The sequence below is a fragment of the Taudactylus pleione genome, unplaced genomic scaffold (genome assembly GCF_031769625.1).
Source record: "Taudactylus pleione unplaced genomic scaffold, aTauple2 ptg001107l, whole genome shotgun sequence".
NCBI lineage: Eukaryota > Metazoa > Chordata > Amphibia > Anura > Myobatrachidae > Taudactylus > Taudactylus pleione.
In genome coordinates this window covers 1-18,594 of record NW_028285508.1, presented here as the reverse complement: position 1 = coordinate 18,594, position 18,594 = coordinate 1, and the positions used below count along the sequence as shown (strand labels likewise).

Genomic DNA, 18,594 nt, shown 5'->3' with positions numbered 1-18,594 from the left:
GAAATGGATGCGAACCAGACACTGTCCTTAGCAAAGAATACCCTGGACGAGATGGCCATAGTCACCCGAAAAGGGACAGACTTGCCTCCGGGGAGAGCATCATCGTTTGAACAGTGATCCGACAGAAAAAACTCGTTCCATCTGTAGATAAGCCAATTATGGAAAGGCCTGGAATGGAACTGAGCCCATTCCACCCTTCCAAAGGCAGACACTGAATAGTGGACCATGCATCCCAGAGTGTAAAGACATATGGCGACTGCGCAGACATCCATGTACTCCTAATGGAAGAGTGGAGATGCCGTCTTAAGCCAGAAGAATTCTCAGATTTTGAGAATCCAGCAGGGCTCCTAGGTGAAGAATACCCAGAGAGGGATGCAGGGAGGACTTTTTTCCCCTTGATTAAACATCTGCACCCTGAAGAACCCACAGTCAACCAGACCCGGCTGTAAAGTACCCCGGTGATCCTGCTAAGAGCAGGAGGCCATCCAGGTACAGGAGCATTGGGATATACTGAACAGAAGAACTGTCAGAAAATCCCAAATGCTGGTAAACCCCTGTGGGACTGAGATCAGTCCCAACAGGCAGAGCCCGAAAAATCGTAAGTGCTGTGATACAGCAAACCTCAGTCCATGCTGAGGTAAGGTCTCTGTAAGTACCCGTAGGCACGCGTCCTGTATATCCAGTGATACCATAAAGTCCCCGGGTTCCAAACATAGTATGATGGAGCATAGGGATTGCTTCCTGAACCCAGGTAGCTTTAGGAACTGGTTCGGGGAATTGAGACAGAGAATAGGCCAAAGAGGACCATTCAGCCACCGCACCAGAAAGAAAGCAGAACAACCAGTCCCTCGCTGAGAAAGTGGGGATGGCCCAATTAGCTCCGCTTACCGCAACAACTGTATAGCTTTCTGGATTTGTAAGGCCCTGTTCCGAATAAGGGCCTGCGTACCATCACATGGAAATAGGCCGCCTGAGCAAAGAGAGGGCGTACCCTCCTACCCACGTAGCCGCGGCAACTAGACACTAGTACCGGGCAAACTGAGAAATCGCCATCTCCCAGTGGTAGGCCTGTCTCGTCAGGCTGACGATATATCCGTTGGTTCAGAAGCAGGATCGGCTGGCAGTCCAGGCCTGCTCGGAACTGGATATGTCAGCCCTTGTAAAGGCCGACAGTCTATGAAAAAACAGACCTTTAGGCTGACCCAGAGGACAAAAAGACTTAATAGTCTGAGGCCCCGTAGTGAGCATAGCTGACGGCGGGAAATTTGTACTGCCACTGTCAAGGTCAGATATACCCTATAGATGGTATCTGCACCTCTGCATTCCCAGAGCGCAGCCATAGGGTATTACGGAGGATACCGTCGCAGCCGGAACTCTGAAAGTTTGGAGCTGGTATCCAATATAGGCATGTCCACCTATGACAACTGCATATATTACGTGAGCGACCAAATACACTTGAACCCCAGACGTGTTGGAGGGGAAAAACATTACAAATACATCAGCTCAGTATGCAATAGTATTACCCATCCTACCATGGCTATAGCATGGCTGGTTAACAACCCCTGAAAGCGAGTATACTGATTTCAGGCAGAGTTACCACCTACGGATCAGAAGAATCCGACCACGCAGGAATGGGATGCGTAGTAACGTCTGTAATCCGACGAGTAACACGCCCATCCACCCCAGGAGGGGCTCATGATGACCCTCAGGGAATTTGGGACAGGAGACCAAACACTGTTGTAATACCTCATATCTGGCAACAGCCAGAGTCCCGCCCTGCGATCCACCCGCTAGTCAGCAACAGGGACCCAGAATGCACGTAATACTGAGGGTGTATGATACAGGTGCAGGTCAACATTCACTCTAACCAGAATGGACCTGCTACCAGCCCGAAAGCAGGGATAATAATACTTGAGATAGGCTTCCCCCCCGTGTAAGAGGGAAAGAGCCCAAAACAGTATCCAGTTCACGGTAGAGCCAAGTGGGAAGTAACCACAGGGCGTCAACCACGCCAATTTGCGTTTCATAGAAAAACGACTTCCACCCAGGGTGGCTGTTGTGGTAATCCCTGCAAGGGGCATGACAGACTATTGTGGCACCAGGGGGAATTCATATACTCGAAAAAACCCCTGTAGGGAGCGGTAGTCTGTGTCACAGGGGAAGAGTGCAAGAAACTGCGAGATACCCTGAGATGAAAAGGGCAGTATGGTGAAGTAACCCCAAGTGAGGTACAACAATGGGGCCCGCCCGGCGATCCGCAATTAAGAGGATCCCGAGAAAACAAACAGCCCAAGGGGGTCGTGAAAGGGACCGGCACCCGATGACACCACATACAGAACCCTTTAAGAGTTAAATCCTCCGCACTAACACCTGCAGCACATGGCTTGCAGGATAGTAAAAATGGGTGCAGTATAACGCTCTATCTCCTGGTCAGACATATCTGACCAAGCCTTGTGATCAAGCAGCGCTATACTGGTCCTGACTGAAACTAAAAATTAGCTGCAGGGACCCATTTTCAGCGTATGCAACACACAGTTCCACTCAAAATATGGCAACGTGCAGCACGCAACAGTATGTGACAAACCTCACAAATATTAACAAGTATATAAATGTGAGGTCTCAGAACCACCCCAAGTACAGCTGTATTAGGGCAGATAAGGAAAGGGATAGATATACACTGACAGGTGAGAGAATAAAGTACAGTCAGCACTAGCATAAGTCACATACAATGCAGATATACACATATATACATAAACATGTCATATAATATACTGCACTATTACACTGCATGCAACTTACCCAGATTCAGTGTCTGGGAAGGCTACAGCGCTGTGTACACTGACCTAATGGTGAGGTACGCAGGGGGACTGGACTCACTGCCATCTCCAGAGATTTCTGCTGCACCACAGAGAAAATGGCCGCTGGAGACCTCAGAAGAAGCGTGGCCCGCGGAGGAAGCAGCTCAGCGACGCCAGACTATGGATACTGAAAGGCGCGCTGAGCTGAGGGGAGGAGCCGCTGTAACAGGGAAGGCTGCCTCCCCTGGCCGGCTATTAACCCCCGGGACGCCGGCTCCCTGCACCGAACACTAAGTCCCTGGTGGTCTAGTGGACACACGGGGTATGGGGGGCCCGCCGCCACTGCCGGCGCCTCCGGTCTGTCCCCAGAGACCGGAGGCACAGGACTGCATTTCAAATGCGCGGATCACCGCAAGCGGTGACCCGCGCCTTACCTGCTCCCCGTGAATCCGGCAGCAGTCCTGGGCGCCCGCAGAGTCCGGCTAGTACAGACTCTGGGGTCCCGCTGAGATCCCCAGATCTGTACTGGCGTCTCAGCGCCAGCGGGGTGACGGAGCGACAGCTTAGACGTCCTATGGACAGTCTGACGCTGCCGCTCTGAAGAATCCAAAGGAAAAATAAAAAACTCTGTCCTTTAGAAAAAAATAAAGCTTAGGGGCTGCTAATCAGCTCCCCACTGCACTAAACGGTGACCCGACTCCGGCCGGGCACAACTTAAACTGAGGTGCCTCTGGCTGGGGGTGGGGTTATAGGGAGAGTGGACCCAAGTGCATCCTGGGAGCTAAAAGCTTTAACTGCGTGGTGCCCGGATTTGGTTCCCAACCTATACCCCAAGGTCAACCCTGTGGACCCCCTATGGACCCTGAAGTAGAAAGAATTATTAATAGAGTTGAGGACTGTGCAAAGATGATGGTTGGGATACCCTTGAGGATTGAAGACATGGGCCTTCATAGAGGACAAGGAAGTTGACGGCCTTGCATTATCATGACGACTGCTGGCGGCAGCTACAACATGTGGTTCTTGGCCTTGCTCTCCTGTCATGTGATAGCTCTCCATATTTTCTGCGTTGTCACAAGCACCAATAGTGTAGCCAAGATGCGGTTACAAAATTCACACACGTGCAGTCGTGCGCACACAGAAAAAAAATATACAAAAGACACTTTTTTTTCGGGTCCAGAACTTGGGCCCAGAGCACAGATTGGTGATGACTGGAGTCGGGCAGCACTAGGTTGTGTTGCTGTATCTTGTGTGGCTAAGCCTAACACGCACACACACACGCACACACACACACACACATATACATACATAAAATAAATAGACAAGAGACACTTTTTTGGGAGGGTTTTTTTCGGGTCCGGAACTTGGGCCCAGAGCACAGATTGGTGATGACTGGAGTCGGGCAGCACTAGGTTGTGTTGCTGTATCTTGTGTGGCTAAGCCTAACACGCACACACACACACACACACACACACACATATACATACATAAAATAAATAGACAAGAGACACTTTTTTGGGAGGGTTTTTTTCGGGTCCGGAACTTGGGCCCAGAGCACAGATTGACGACGACTGGAGTCGGGCAGCACTAGGTTGCGTTGCCGACTTGCTAGATTCTGTGCGGCTAAGCCTAACACGCACGACACTTATTAGAAAAAAAGACAATTGATTTAAAAAAAATTTTATGCTCCAGAACTTGGGCCCAGAGCACAGATTGATCACAATTGGAGTCAGGCAGCACTAGCTTGCAACTTGCGTTGCTGGCTGAATCTTGTGCGGTACTGCGGTTAAGCCTAACACGCACGCGCACGCACACACACACACACACACACACACACACACGCACAGAAAAATATAAAAAAAAGACTGATTGTTTTTTGTTTTTTTTTACACTATATATTTTTATTTTTTATTAATTTTTTTTTTTAGTCCAGAACTTGGGCCCAGATGGACACAGCACCAGCCCAGATGTATCTACAGTTCTGCACCAGCCCAGATGGACACAGCAGACATGAAAAATACCAGCCAGGACACAGCAGACAGCCCAGATGGATCAGCAACAGCCCAGATGGACACAGCAGGCAGCACAGTGACAGCTATCACAGGCACCAGCCCAGAATGGATCAGCAGTCACCAGCCCAGGACACAGCAGACAGCACCAGCACCTCTCCCAGCCCTACACTACCCACCCTCCCTGTTCAGTCTCCACAGCCAGAGTGAAATGGTGACCGTCGCGTGGTCCCTTATATACTACATTGATCATAGAGACGAAAGCTAACGAACCGCGAGATTTCGTCTGTATGGTTTTGCCTCGATTTGAGAGATACGAGTAATGCTTGAACATCCGAGCCGGCTTGGACCCGACTCGGTTCTGCTAAATTCAGGTGGGTTCGGATCTCTGGAAACCGAACTCGCTCATCTCTAATTATTTATAAAAGAAAATAAAAAAAAAAATGTACAGAAATATGTATTGTTGGTAGATGTTTACAGGAAGTAGAAAACCACATGAGGAAAACACTTCACATTTAGTTATTACAACAGTTCATTCCCACTGGGCTCACTTCAAATATATGTTATGGAGAAAAACAGAATATTTTAAACATGTACAAGGCTAATAGTTTACAATGGAGAGCTCAAAACATGAATATTGTTATTTTGTGGAAGGAATTGTGGGTTCAAATCTGACTTTGGGCAAGATTTACATCTCAAATATACACACACAAAATAAATTAAAACGAGAGAGGAAGAGGAGAGACCCAGACAGAGAGAGACAGAGAGAGGAAGAGGAGAGAGACACAGAGAGGATGAGGAGAGAGACACAGAGAGGAAGAGGAGAGAGACACAGAGAGGAAGAGGAGAGAGACACAGAGAGGAAGAGGAGAGAGACACAGAGAGGAAGAGGAGAGAGACACAGAGAGGAAGAGGAGAGAGACACAGAGAGGAAGAGGAGAGAGACACAGAGAGGAAGAGGAGAGAGACACAGAGAGGAAGAGGAGAGAGACACAGAGAGGAAGAGGAGAGAGACACAGAGAGGAAGAGGAGAGAGACACAGAGAGGAAGAGGAGAGAGACACAGAGAGGATGAGGAGAGAGACACAGAGAGGATGAGGAGAGAGACACAGAGAGGATGAGGAGAGAGACACAGAGAGGATGAGGAGAGAGACACAGAGAGGATGAGGAGAGAGACACAGAGAGGATGAGGAGAGAGACACAGAGAGGATGAGGAGAGAGACACAGAGAGGATGAGGAGAGAGACACAGAGAGGATGAGGAGAGAGACACAGAGAGGATGAGGAGAGAGACACAGAGAGGATGAGGAGAGAGACACAGAGAGGATGAGGAGAGAGACACAGAGAGGATGAGGAGAGAGACACAGAGAGGATGAGGAGAGAGACACAGAGAGGATGAGGAGAGAGACACAGAGAGGATGAGGAGAGAGACACAGAGAGGATGAGGAGAGAGACACAGAGAGGATGAGGAGAGAGACACAGAGAGGATGAGGAGAGAGACACAGAGAGGATGAGGAGAGAGACACAGAGAGGATGAGGAGAGAGACACAGAGAGGATGAGGAGAGAGACACAGAGAGGAAGAGGAGAGAGACAGAGAGAGGAAGAGGAGAGAGACAGAGAGAGGAAGAGGAGAGAGACAGAGAGGAAGAGGAGAGAGACAGAGAGGAAGAGGATAGACACAGAGAGGATGAGGAGAGAGACACAGAGAGGAAGAGGAGAGACACAGAGAGGAAGAGGATAGACACAGAGAGGATGAGGAGAGAGACACAGAGAGGATGAGGAGAGAGACACAGAGAGGAAGAGGAGAGAGACACAGAGAGGAAGAGGAGAGAGACAGAGAGGAAGAGGAGAGAGACAGAGAGGAAGAGGAGAGAGACAGAGAGGAAGAGGAGAGACACACAGAGAGGAAGAGGAGAGAGACAGAGAGAGGAAGAGGAGAGCCACACTTACAGAATCTCGCTGTGTGATGCAGTTTTCTTGCGCAGGTTGCCCTGGAAGACTTGCTGGCTCCTGGAGAATACCTCTTCTGTCGAGCACGCTGCAATGAGAAAACAGGTGGTAATAATAATCAAGCATCCATTGATGAGTTCCTTTGGTGCTGAAGGACTTTTCACCCCGTTTGGTAGGGGGAAGGGAAAGAAGCCTGAAATCTGCAGTATGATCAGATTGGTGTTAAAGTGAGGAGGACATCTTCCTAGCAACCTGGCTGATAAATGAGGATCATGTACTACTTTAAATAACTAAAAAAAAAAAAAAAAAAAAAAAAATGAACATAGTCTGAGTAATTCTAAAGCTGCAGGACAGCTCCCCGAGAGTCCTGCAGCATAACGCAGCCAGTCATGCGACTCCTCTCGGATACGAAAGTTCTTTTCCGTCAGAAGCAGAACCACGAAGGTCCCTTCCTCAGATCTAATACGTTCAGCAAATGCTGTTGCATGTACCTAGCTTGGTTCTTACTGACTGGCAAACAATGTACAGAAATGCTCAACTACGTATAATACAGAGTATACAGAAGTGGCGTGCTAGGCCAGGGCGCTGGTATCTGATAATATTCAGATCTCAGAAGACCACACGGTTTGCTCCCACATTGAAGAAGTAGGATTCCTGCGTGAATAGATTTAGATTAGTGGCAAAGTTTGGAACTCTGGACAATAATTTAAGCAATTACCGTGGTGACTTCCTCAGCGTAAGATAAAGTGTGGTCCCATAAATGAGCATAGAAGCCCCCCACTGTAAGGAATAGGTGGCACTCCACAGATTTAGCAAATCAGGTTATACTGTGCATTGTCCAGTATTTACACCTTGTAAATTCAAAGTATTTATAACCCAATTTGCTAAATCCATGGAGTCAGTCCTATTCATTTCAGTGGGGACTTACATGCTCCTTATTTTTGGGATCTCTCTCATAATATATATTTTTTTGGAAAAAAATAGGTTCAGGGAGGGGCTAAAGAAAAACACACACACACTTACACACTTTATTTATTATAGGGTATTTAGAAGAGAAATCACTCAGAAGAGATTTTCAAATAAAACGTATCATATGGAAAATACATTTTGGCCCAGGACATTACGTTATAGTTAATGAGAGGTTCAGGGACTGAGTCCCTGCGTAACAATAGCGTATGTATTTTGTATGAGAAATATTATAATTCTATATATTCAACATGTCAACACATGATTATAGGATTAGGCTTAAGATGCAATTAGGGTTAGAGTTGAGTTTAGTTTAAAATACCATTGTCGACATTCTGACCGTTGACACTCACAACAGCCGTTAGCATCAATATTACTGTGCTAGGGTCAGGAGTGCGATTCCAACCAAGGCCCTGTGTTAGTGTGTAGAGTTTGCATGTTCTCACCATATTTGCATGGGTTCTTGGGTTTACTTTCACAGTCCAAAAAACTAAAAATAGATTTGGCTTCTGACTAAATAAACATTAGTTTGATAATATTTAATAAAAAATAAAGAGGGGACAGGCTTGTGGCATTCTGTGAACGGAACTTTCAGCTTGATGGGAAATGATTTTGTGCAATTGACCCTGCATGCTGGTGGCCAAACTGTAGGCAGAACAGTGTTCATTAAATCAGACTGAACCACACGATCTGTGCTTAGGCAGCTTTAATCAGCTTCAAAATGGCTTTCTGCTGGGAATACAGACATGTAACTATTATTTTATCAAATCTAAAAATAAGCCATTTGCAAAACACGTTGTGATTCAAACTGCACTTTTCCATATAGTTAGGTTTGGTCACTTCCACAATAAATTAGACCCGTAGGGGGATTACAGGGCTGTAAATAAGCCCGACATGTGTGTACACACCAAGGGTAACAGCTGGATACAGGCCAGACACTCCCCTAGGGTCCTGCAAACTAGGGTCGGCCAACTCAAGAAGGACAATCAGTTACACAATATAGAACAAATTATTTTCTCTTGCAAGTGGAGCGGATAGAAGCACTTAGGCATAAACCAAAAAAAAATAAATAATCTATAATGCCACCAAGATTCCAGTAACAAGTACAATCAGGGCACTTAATAATTAGGGTGCTAGTTATTGGAATACTTAGGCTGCAGTCGTTACCAGACGATTGTGACGGCATCGCTACAAAATTAAACCCTCCCCTTGTACGCTGGCTGTCACATCTGGCATCTGTATACAGTGGAGGGTGAAAGTTTTCAATTTAAAATAAACAGATTACTATGGGAATTCCTGTAATGTTACACGTTCCAGAAACACCGTGGAGTTTGGCGTATGTATTGCGCAGTACCTTGGCTGCACCGGTCCACATAGCACTTCGCAGCAGTTCTTTGCAAGATTGCCGTGATTGTAGGGGTTCTGTACACGGTTTTTACCAGTCCAGGATCCTTTAATCTGGAAACATAAAAAGGAAGTTTCGTTAGCTTGGAAAGAAGTGGACCACCACGTCCCATAAATGCTCACATGGGTTCATATATATATCAAGTGTATATCAGAATAGGAGAAGGAACATTCAAGTACTTTAATCAGCTCAACAACAAGAAAGTAATTCTTCCAAAATTTCCAATTTTTATCCCATCGGATGTAATTTCTCACCAAAGTCATTTCACTCAGATTGCAAACTAATGACAGATGCGGACAGCGCTACTGAAAAGCTACAAAAAGGTCATTTTTCTGGCCGAGGGAACATTCTGGGTGACCTAAGCTAGTGATCGCAGCTGTCAGGCGATTTAGTCACACACCCCTGCGGAGATGACGATGGCGTGCTGCCCCCGTACAGTAAGTACGAGGAGCTCTGCAAAACAGATTTCCGGCATTCATATATAAATGCTGCCAGTACACAAGCATGCCCTTCTCAATATTGTCAGCCTCATGTATTACATGGATGGCACAATTATACATTTATAGGAGCTCTCTTAGCATTAGGGCCTCACAGCTTTCCACAACACCAAATAAATAACTTCCAAGACTGTCCAACTTAACTACGTTTATTATTAATCATATGGGAACTTTGCATACTCAGTAAATAAATTTAAACAGAGGTCACAGCAGTGGAAGTACTGAGCTGCATGTTTTATCCAAGATGTAAGGGGGCAGCTATGGGCATCTACATCAGACCTAAAACATGTCCGGATACAGCTCTTACTAATCTCATTGTTTAATTTATATTATTTTTAGGTAAATCTGTGTATTATTATTTTTAGAAACATCTGTTTCTTTGAGACTTCATATAATCAGCCAGGTGTAAATGGTGTACTTCTGTTGCCCTTGGACACAACATGGAAATGCTCTTTGGATACAACTGTATCCAGTGCTGGGAGCAGACCTGTTATATATGGGACGGGAGATGGGGAAAGCCAGTAAGAGTAAAAGCAGCAGGAAGGCATGGTGCCAAGCCATAAATAGAACCATTAAAGAGGACTTTAACCAGAAGGAGAAATAAAAAAAAAAAAAGTCATGTTTATGTACTTACATCTTCATTGGTTGTCTGGTTGAGAGACACCAGGAACGTGTGGAATCCAGTTAAACCCACTACAGACCAGAGCGTGAAGAAGCAGATAAAGACTTCAAGAACAGTGACCGATGAGTTAAGGAGTCAAATCCAAAGGTATAAACTTTGTTCTAAAAGTGGCAGAGCCAACGGAACCAAGACAAAGCCAAAGTGGGAATACCCAGAGTAACCTATCAGAAATGTGATTTCTATGGTCTGAATTGCGACAGAGTTAATGAAGGTAACTGTTCCGTCACTATGACATTTGCAGTCTATTGATTATCACATGTATCATGATTACACTTCATTAAGTTATAAACAGAAATCGCCCCGGTAAAAAAAAAAAAAAAAAAAAAAAAGAACTGTGCCAATCGGGGTAGTACATATGGTCTATATTAAGCACCGACCACTGTTAAAGCTGCTCTGATACCTAGTAAAAGTTGTTTTCCGTTACAGATGTCCACTCCCCAGATGGAGTACCAGGGGTTGTTACTACTTCTACCCATTTGTTCCAGGGCCTCTGTTCCCCTCACAGCACCAGACAAAAGTATATGGGATGTGACTGAGAAACATATCACTTTGTGCATCTAACAGAGGTCATTAACAATCCAGCAGAAAAATTGTTTTACATTTGAAAATAAAAAATACTGAATTTCCTAAGCAAAAACACAGATAATGTAATTTGTCTGCATCCAGAAAACATTATGGGTCTATTTACTAAGCTCTGTTAGGCGATAAAGTGAACGGGTAAGGTACCAGCCAATCAGCTCCTGTCATTTTTCAAACACAGCTTGTGAGATGGCAGTTAGGATCTGATTGGCTGGTACCTTACCTCCGTCCACATTACCTCCTAACACAGCTTAGTAAATAGACCCCTATATTACACTCCAAAAAGACACTTCTGTTTCTTGTTAAGTAGGTACCACGCCCCCTTGTGTTGGAAAAGTGCATGTGATGCCCTAAGAGGGGAGGCATGAAAATTTCGGAAGAGGTTTGAGTAATAGAAGAGGAAGCTAAGAATGCGCCAGCTTAGCGATAGAGTGAATGCAGAGCGGAGACGGGCCGGAACTATAACAGGAACACAATAAAATTTGTAGCAGTAAATAAAAAAAAAAAGTTTATATAAATATTTTTAATTAAGTAATTTTATTTAATACCTACACACATCTTACTCCAGTGTTTCTCAAACTCATTCCTCAGGAAGTACTAGCAGTGCATGTTTTCCAAGTTTCCTAGTTGGCACACAGGTGCATTTATTACTCAGACATTTTAAGAGATCCACAGGTGGAGCTAATTATTTTACCTGTGATTCTGTGAGGAGACCTGGAAAACATGCACTGTTAGCGCTCCCTGAGGAATGAGTTTGGGAAACACCGTCTTAAACCAAACTCTGTCCAACAACAGCTAATCCACATATTTTTAGACAATAAAAGGATATGTCCCCGGACTTTCTTTCAAAGTGTTCAGGAAACCAATTTTTAAGGAATCTGCAAAAGAAACAAATATTAAAATCTGTATCTGCAAGACGCTGCTGTGTTAGCGGGTATGGGGGGGGGATGGGAGCATGAACACTATTTGGTACCCAGCACCTAGATAACCCACCCAGTGCGCTTTAAGATGCGTGCCTACACAAGGCTTTTTGCGAGTCGCCTCTGTGAATTGCAGCTGTCGGGAGTCGTACATATCCGAACCGGCGCACAGTGCAAAAGCCACATTGAAATCTAACCTCCTACTGCTTTAGATCTAATCCATATATTAAAATGGCAATTAGATTTTCTTCAATAAAATTGCTCGGCTGAGACCACGTATGGCTTGAATAATCAGGAGTCGCTTTTTACTTACATGAGGTGAAACATGAAGGAGTGAAACACGTACCATAAAAAAAAAATATATATATAGACGCAATTCAGGTCCTCTCGTAAAGTGAATATGGCCTCGCATTTACCATAGGATTTGCTGCAAAACCGTCCCCTCTGTACCTAGTTATCTAATTGCTATTCCCCGACAGCCCAAAATGAAGTCTGGCTATTACACTGCTCCACAGGGATATATGCAAGTTTCTGCTCCCCCACACACCCATGCGCTTAGGCGCGAAGCAACTGTGCAAATGAAGGCGCACTGCAGGACTGAAGCCGACTGTGCGGCACCTGGGCTTTTATCGCGCTTTCATTAAGGACCTTCCATGGAGGAAGCCATTCTTTCATCTACACCAGTGGTGTCAAACTCTGGCCCCTCAGTTGCAGTGGAACTACACATCCCAGCATGCACTGCCAGAGTTTTGCTATTAGGGCATGCCAAAACTGTGGCAGGTCATGCTGGAATATGTAGTCCCACAGCAACTGTAGGGCCGGAGTTTGACACCACTGATCTAGACCCCAACACACAGAACGACGCAGCTTTTTAAATGTTGGGGCTGATGCAGAACTGGAAGCAAGTCGCCCACAAATGAACCTGCATTGTGTGCATGGAACTAAATGCGCATTTTTACCCGTGCGCAGAGCTGTACGCATGTCTGCAGATGGACACCCCCTATCCACATGCCATGTTTCACAGCCGTCATGACCATTATCAGGGTGCACTGGCACCAGCCCCATCACTGGTGTAAAGGACACATCTGAAAAACAGGTGAATATCCACGTGCGCTCAAGAGTGCATAGCCCGCAATTCTGCCACACGCTCTCAGCGAACTTTGACGACGCGAGAAGGCCGCGAGAAGGTCCCGATACAGCAAAGTTCCACCCTCATAGTTGCAAGTGGAGTTGTATACGGCTGGGCAACGCCTGTAAATCTTGTACACATGGCTATAGAGATCGCAAAACACGATATAAAAAAAATAAAACAAAAACAACCCACAAGAGATGTCCGCAAGAGCAACTCGTGTTCAATTCTGCAACTTCCCCTTTTATCCCTAATGGATGGGCTGCGGTCACAAAGACACTGGTCCAGCTACCAAGATGGCCACCCCTCTGTGGGTCAATGACAGATTAACAAACATTTCACCTCCATATAGGAGTAACTCACTTAGGGCAACGTAGACAATGTTGAAGGTGAAGATGTAGATTGTCAGGAGGGATAAGGAGAGGATGAAGAGGTAGAAGTATCTATAATTCCTCTTCCCGACACAGTTTCCCACCCACGGACAGTGATGGTCAAAGCGCTCTGCAAAAAGGAGGCGGAGAGATTTCCGTCACTATAGGTTACGTCTCTGAGAAGGACACAAAGGCAGTTTACAGACAGCCTGCAATCCAGCACCTAGGACATAAAGGGAAATTACATTCTGTAGTACAGGGACTTCCCAGCCATGGGGCTCAATACAATTAGCAGAGAGTCCCCTCGCTGCGCGACTAAGCGTATGCCGCAGTTACGGTACCGCCGGACTCACTGACTTTAGTTCACAGCAACATAGCGAGTCCCCTTCATGTCTAATTGGATTGAGCCCATAGAGGGAAATGGACGCGGGTAAGTATACTTGCTGTAACCCAAATACACTTACACATGTCCTCAAACACCTAGCCGCAATACGGCGCAAGCGAGCTGTGCCGAGCGGTGTAGCGATTTGTTCACTGAAATCTGCTTCTTACTCGCAACGCAATGCGACAAAATCCCCTCATGAGACTGCATTGATTCGTTTGATATGCGACTTGTATATCTGTGGGAATCTAAGTCTGAATCTGTACAACAGAACATGGCATGAAAAAAAAAAAAAGCTGCGGCCGTTGCATCACAGTGCTACGTATACAGGTTCAGACTAGTTGTACACAGATATACAAGTGTCGCACATCAAATTATTCACTGCAGTCTCATCACGCGGTTTTGTTGCATCGCGCTGCCACCAAGACACATTCGTGCGAAGACGACGCTTGGTGAAAGCAGAGTCGCGCAGGGAACAGATGTACGGCAGCAATAAAGTATGAGGACACATCTGTATTCTGGCCATCACAGAATATAGGTCAGCTGTCGTCTGCTTCAGCTAAAACGTACATGTAGGATTGATAAGTCTGGACAGACAGCAACGGGCCCCAGAGAAACAAATGAATGTAACGGTACAGGGGTCGCGAATGGCTGGACACGTCTGCATTAACTAATCATTTACACTCCTCTTCCTTTGGGCTCAACCAAATACACCAATGGGTATAACAAGAGACGGCCCATCCAATTACATAGACGGACGAATGCATGCTCTGCCTGCTGTAAATCAGATACATTAACAATCACTAATAAGCTTCTGGGCCACATAAAAATCGATGACATATACCCAGCGCATTAAAATATCGGTTTTCCACATCTCCTATAAGGGGGAGAGAGGGGAGAGAGGGGAGAGAGGGGAGAGAGGGGAGAGAGGGGAGAGAGGGGAGAGAGGGGGAGAGAGGGGAGAGAGGGGAGAGAGGGGAGAGAGGGGAGAGAGGGGAGAGAGGGGAGAGAGGGGAGAGAGGGGAGAGAGGGAGGGAGGGAGAGGAGAGAGAGGGGGGGGAGGAGGGAGAGAAGAGAGAGGGGGGGAGGAGGGAGAGAAGAGAGAGAGAGGGAGGAGGGAGAGAAGAGAGAGAGAGGGAGGAGGGAGAGAAGAGAGAGAGAGGGAGGAGGGAGAGAAGAGAGAGAGAGGGAGGAGGGAGAGAAGAGAGAGAGAGAGAGAGAGAGAGAGAGGGAGGGAGAGGAGAGAGAGAGAGGAGGGAGAGGAGAGAGAGAGGGGGGAGGAGGGAGAGGAGAGAGAGAGGGGGAGGAGGGAGAGAAGAGAGAGAGGGAGAGGAGAGAGAGAGAGGAGGGAGAGGAGAGAGAGAGAGGGGGAGGAGGGAGAGAGAGGGGGAGGAGGGAGAGAGAGGGGGAGGAGGGAGAGAAGAGAGAGAGGGGGAGGAGAGAGAGAAGAGAGAGAGAAGAGAGAGAGAAAGAGAGAAGAGAGAGAAAGAGAGAGGAGGGAGAGGAGAGAAGAGAGAGGAGAGAGAGAGAGGAGGGAGAGGAGAGAGGGGGAGGAGGGAGAGGAGAGAGAGAGAGAGAGAGGAGGGAGAGGAGAGAGAGAGAGGAGGGAGAGGAGAGAGAGAGAGAGAGGGGGGAGGAGGGAGAGGAGAGAGAGAGAGAGAGAGGGGGGAGGAGGGAGAGGAGAGAGAGAGAGGGAGGAGGGAGAGAAGAGAGAGAGAGGGAGGAGGGAGAGAAGAGAGAGAGAGAGAGAGAGAGAGAGAGAGAGAGGGAGGAGGGAGAGAGAAGAGAGAGAGAGAGAGGAGGAGGGAGAGAGAGAGAGAGAGAGAAAGAGGGAGGAGGGAGAGGAGAGAGAGAGAGGGAGAGAAGAGAGAGGGGGGAGGAGGGAGAGAAGAGAGAGGGGGGGAGGAGGGAGAGAAGAGAGAGAGGGGGAGGAGGGAGAGAAGAGAGAGAGGGGGAGAGAGAGAGAGAGGAGGGAGAGGAGAGAGAGAGAGGGGGAGGAGGGAGAGGAGAGAGAGAGGGGGAGGAGGGAGAGAAGAGAGAGAGAGAAAGAGGGAGGAGGGAGAGGAGAGAGAGAGAGGGAGAGAAGAGAGAGGGGGGGAGGAGGGAGAGAAGAGAGAGGGGGAGGAGGGAGAGAAGAGAGAGAGGGGGAGAGAGAGAGAGAGGAGGGAGAGGAGAGAGAGAGAGGGGAGGAGGGGAGGGAGAGGAGAGAGGGAGGGGGGAGGAGGGAGAGGAGAGAGAGAGGGAGGAGGGAGAGAGAGAGAGAGGGGGAGGAGGGAGAGAGAGAGAGAGGGGGAGGAGGGAGAGTAAGAGAGAGAAGAGAGTGAGAGAAGAGAGAGGGGGAGGAGGGTGGAGGGTGTGAGAGAGGGGGAGGAGGGTGGAGAGAGAGAGAGAGTGGGGGAGGAGGGTGAGAAGAGTGAGAGGGGGGGAGGAGGGAGTGAAGTGAGAGTGAGTGAGGGGGTGGTGGGAGAGTGGAGGGAGAGGGTGTGGAGGAGTGTGAGTGAGGGAGGTGGTGAGGTGAGTGAGTGTGTGGGAGGAGGGTGAGAGAGTGAGAGAGAGAGAGTGGGTGGAGGGAGGAGGGAGAGGAGAGAGAGAGAGAGGGGGAGAGGGGGAGGAAAGAGAGAGAGAGATGAGGGAGGAGGGAGAGGGAGTGTGGGGGTGATGAGAGTGGGGGAGTGGGAGAGAGTGTGTGGGGGGTGGTGGGTGTGTTGTGAGAGAGGGGGGGTGGAGGAGGGAGTAGAGAGAGAGTGTGGGGGGTGGTGTGTGTGTGGGGGGGAGGAGGGTGTTGTGTGTGTGGGGGGGAGGAGTGTGGGGGTGGTGGGTGTGTTGGTGAGTGTGAGAGGGGGTGGTGGGGGAGGTGGGTGAAGAGTTAGAGGAGGGGAGGAGGAGGGAGGGGGGGAGGAGGAGGGGGGGGAGGTGGGTGAGATGTGTGTGTGGAGTGGGGGAGGGGGTGGTGTGAGTGGTGTGTGGGGGAGGTGGGTGGGTTGTGTGTGTGTTGTGGGGGTGTGGGTGTGTTGTGTGTGTGTGTGAGGGGGGGTGGGTGTGTGTGTGTGTGGTGGGGGGGGTGGGTGTGTGTGTGAGAGGGGGGTGGTTGGGTGTGAGAGTGTGGGGGGGGGTGGGGGGGTGAGTTGTGGGGGGGGTGGAGGGTGTGTTGGAGAGGGGGGGGAGGAGGGAGAGAAGTGAGTGGGTGTGGAGTGTGTGAGTGGAGTGAGAGTGTGTGTTGGTGTGTGTTGTGTTGGTGTGGTGTGTGGGAGGGTTGTGTGGTGTGCGGAGAGTGAGAGAGGACGAGGAGAGAGAGGAGAGAGAGAGAGAGATGGTTGGTACTTTCTCTCTCCACAGCTTAGTACATAGACCCCATTAATTACAGGAGTTATAACTAAGTCTATATTTCCATTATCCATGCATTACTTTGCAGAGAGAAAAAGTATTGATGACAAAGGCCTCTTTCTGTATCTGGCAGAGGGGACATGGAATCCATGAATGATGACCCAGGCACACTATCGTGCCAGCCGCAGGCTCTATAACAGGGTGCAGGTCATGGTGAGTGGATGACAGCAGGACATATACAAATATTGTCTCACTCACCTACACAGTTATCACAGATACTGCAGTGCGAGGCCCGGGGAGGACGGAAGATTTTGCAGGTGTAGCAGTATTTCAGCTTCACAATCTGATTGTTGATTTGGACATTTTTAATGCGGGGAGGCGGCCGCTGACCTTGTGGCACGTTCCCATTGGCTGCCTCTGAAATGCAGAATTAAACAGAGTGTAGACACAGTTCCTGCTTTATCTGGTTAAAGTTGCAGAGCTTTACATTATATACAGATCTAGCAGATACAAGCGTGAAAAGAAACTACTCGCATGTCTTATAGCAGCAATAACATTATTAAATCCAATTAAGGTAAAGGCCTTCTGACAAAAACTATGCAAGATTGCCAAATCCAGATTAGTTTTGAACATTAATGGGGAACAATACTTTAAAAAAAAAAAAAAAAAAATTCAAACCACTCAATCATTCTGTAAAGCTCCACGTTTCATGGAAAATGAAAGATCCCAGATTGCTGGGAGTTTCAAAATGTGGGCACAGAACTGCAACATTGTATTTCAGAGATTGCAGTAACTACTTTTATCCTGCAGGGGTCACCGGTTACTATATAAAGTTTGATGCCGTGGCCAAATTAGACACAAAATACAATTATCCCTGGCTAACAGTAAACAAACATACACTACTACAATTAGAGAGATTTCCCGGCCTCTCTGTTGTATCTGCGGCTGCCGGCTTGCGTGACCCCATGGGTCACTTAGCAGGCTGATGGTATCACAGATTATTCGATGCTGCGTCCTTGGACGCAGGCCGGATAAGAATGCATGCAGGAGGCATGACGCGTCCCGCTGCATTACCATAATTGCAGGGACTGAACTGCGAGCAGCTTTGCATTCCGTCCGCTGCTGAATCAGACCTAGAGTGTTTAGTTGCAAGTGCAGTAAGAATAATGGAGTGTCATTCTTTATACCAGAGAAGAACAGGGGCCCTGGCATCACCGCTACAGGGGGACAGAGTCAGTCACTCACTAGCGCCTCCTGTTCCCCTGCACATCAAGCAGCTTCCGCTTCCTACATGGCCTGGACCCACCTACTGCGCTGTTGGCATGATTAGGACCACAGTCGACGTATGAGCCACTTGCAGTCCTCGTCTCTCAGGATGCTCATTCCGTCATTTATCTGTATCCCTGTGTTATCAATCTGTATTACCATGTACCTCTACCGGCTCTATACTGACTGTTCTTCAGGTCACTACTCCACCCTGCCGCATCTTCCTCTCCTCCTCTCTCACCCTACGTCTCCCCCTACAACCCATTTCATCATCCTGCCCTCAACTACATCATCCTACCCTCTCACCGCTTCAAGCCCCCC

The 18,594-nt window shown here is 47.9% G+C and overlaps 1 protein-coding gene across 1 annotated transcript in view; it reads right to left on the bottom strand.

Moving 5' to 3' along the window:
- Window positions 1-17,424, bottom strand: part of ZDHHC9 (zDHHC palmitoyltransferase 9) — a gene marked incomplete at its 5' end in the record, with an annotated part of 29,264 nt that extends 11,840 nt beyond the window's left edge. The window contains 6 exons of the mRNA XM_088461831.1: window positions 6,753-6,840; window positions 9,073-9,176; window positions 10,255-10,359; window positions 11,713-11,759; window positions 13,294-13,431; window positions 17,266-17,424. Of these exons, the coding sequence (XP_088317957.1) occupies window positions 6,753-6,840; window positions 9,073-9,176; window positions 10,255-10,359; window positions 11,713-11,759; window positions 13,294-13,431; window positions 17,266-17,424 (641 nt within the window). The remainder of the gene's footprint in view (window positions 1-6,752; window positions 6,841-9,072; window positions 9,177-10,254; window positions 10,360-11,712; window positions 11,760-13,293; window positions 13,432-17,265) is intronic.
- Between the last annotated feature and the right edge of the window lie 1,170 nt (window positions 17,425-18,594).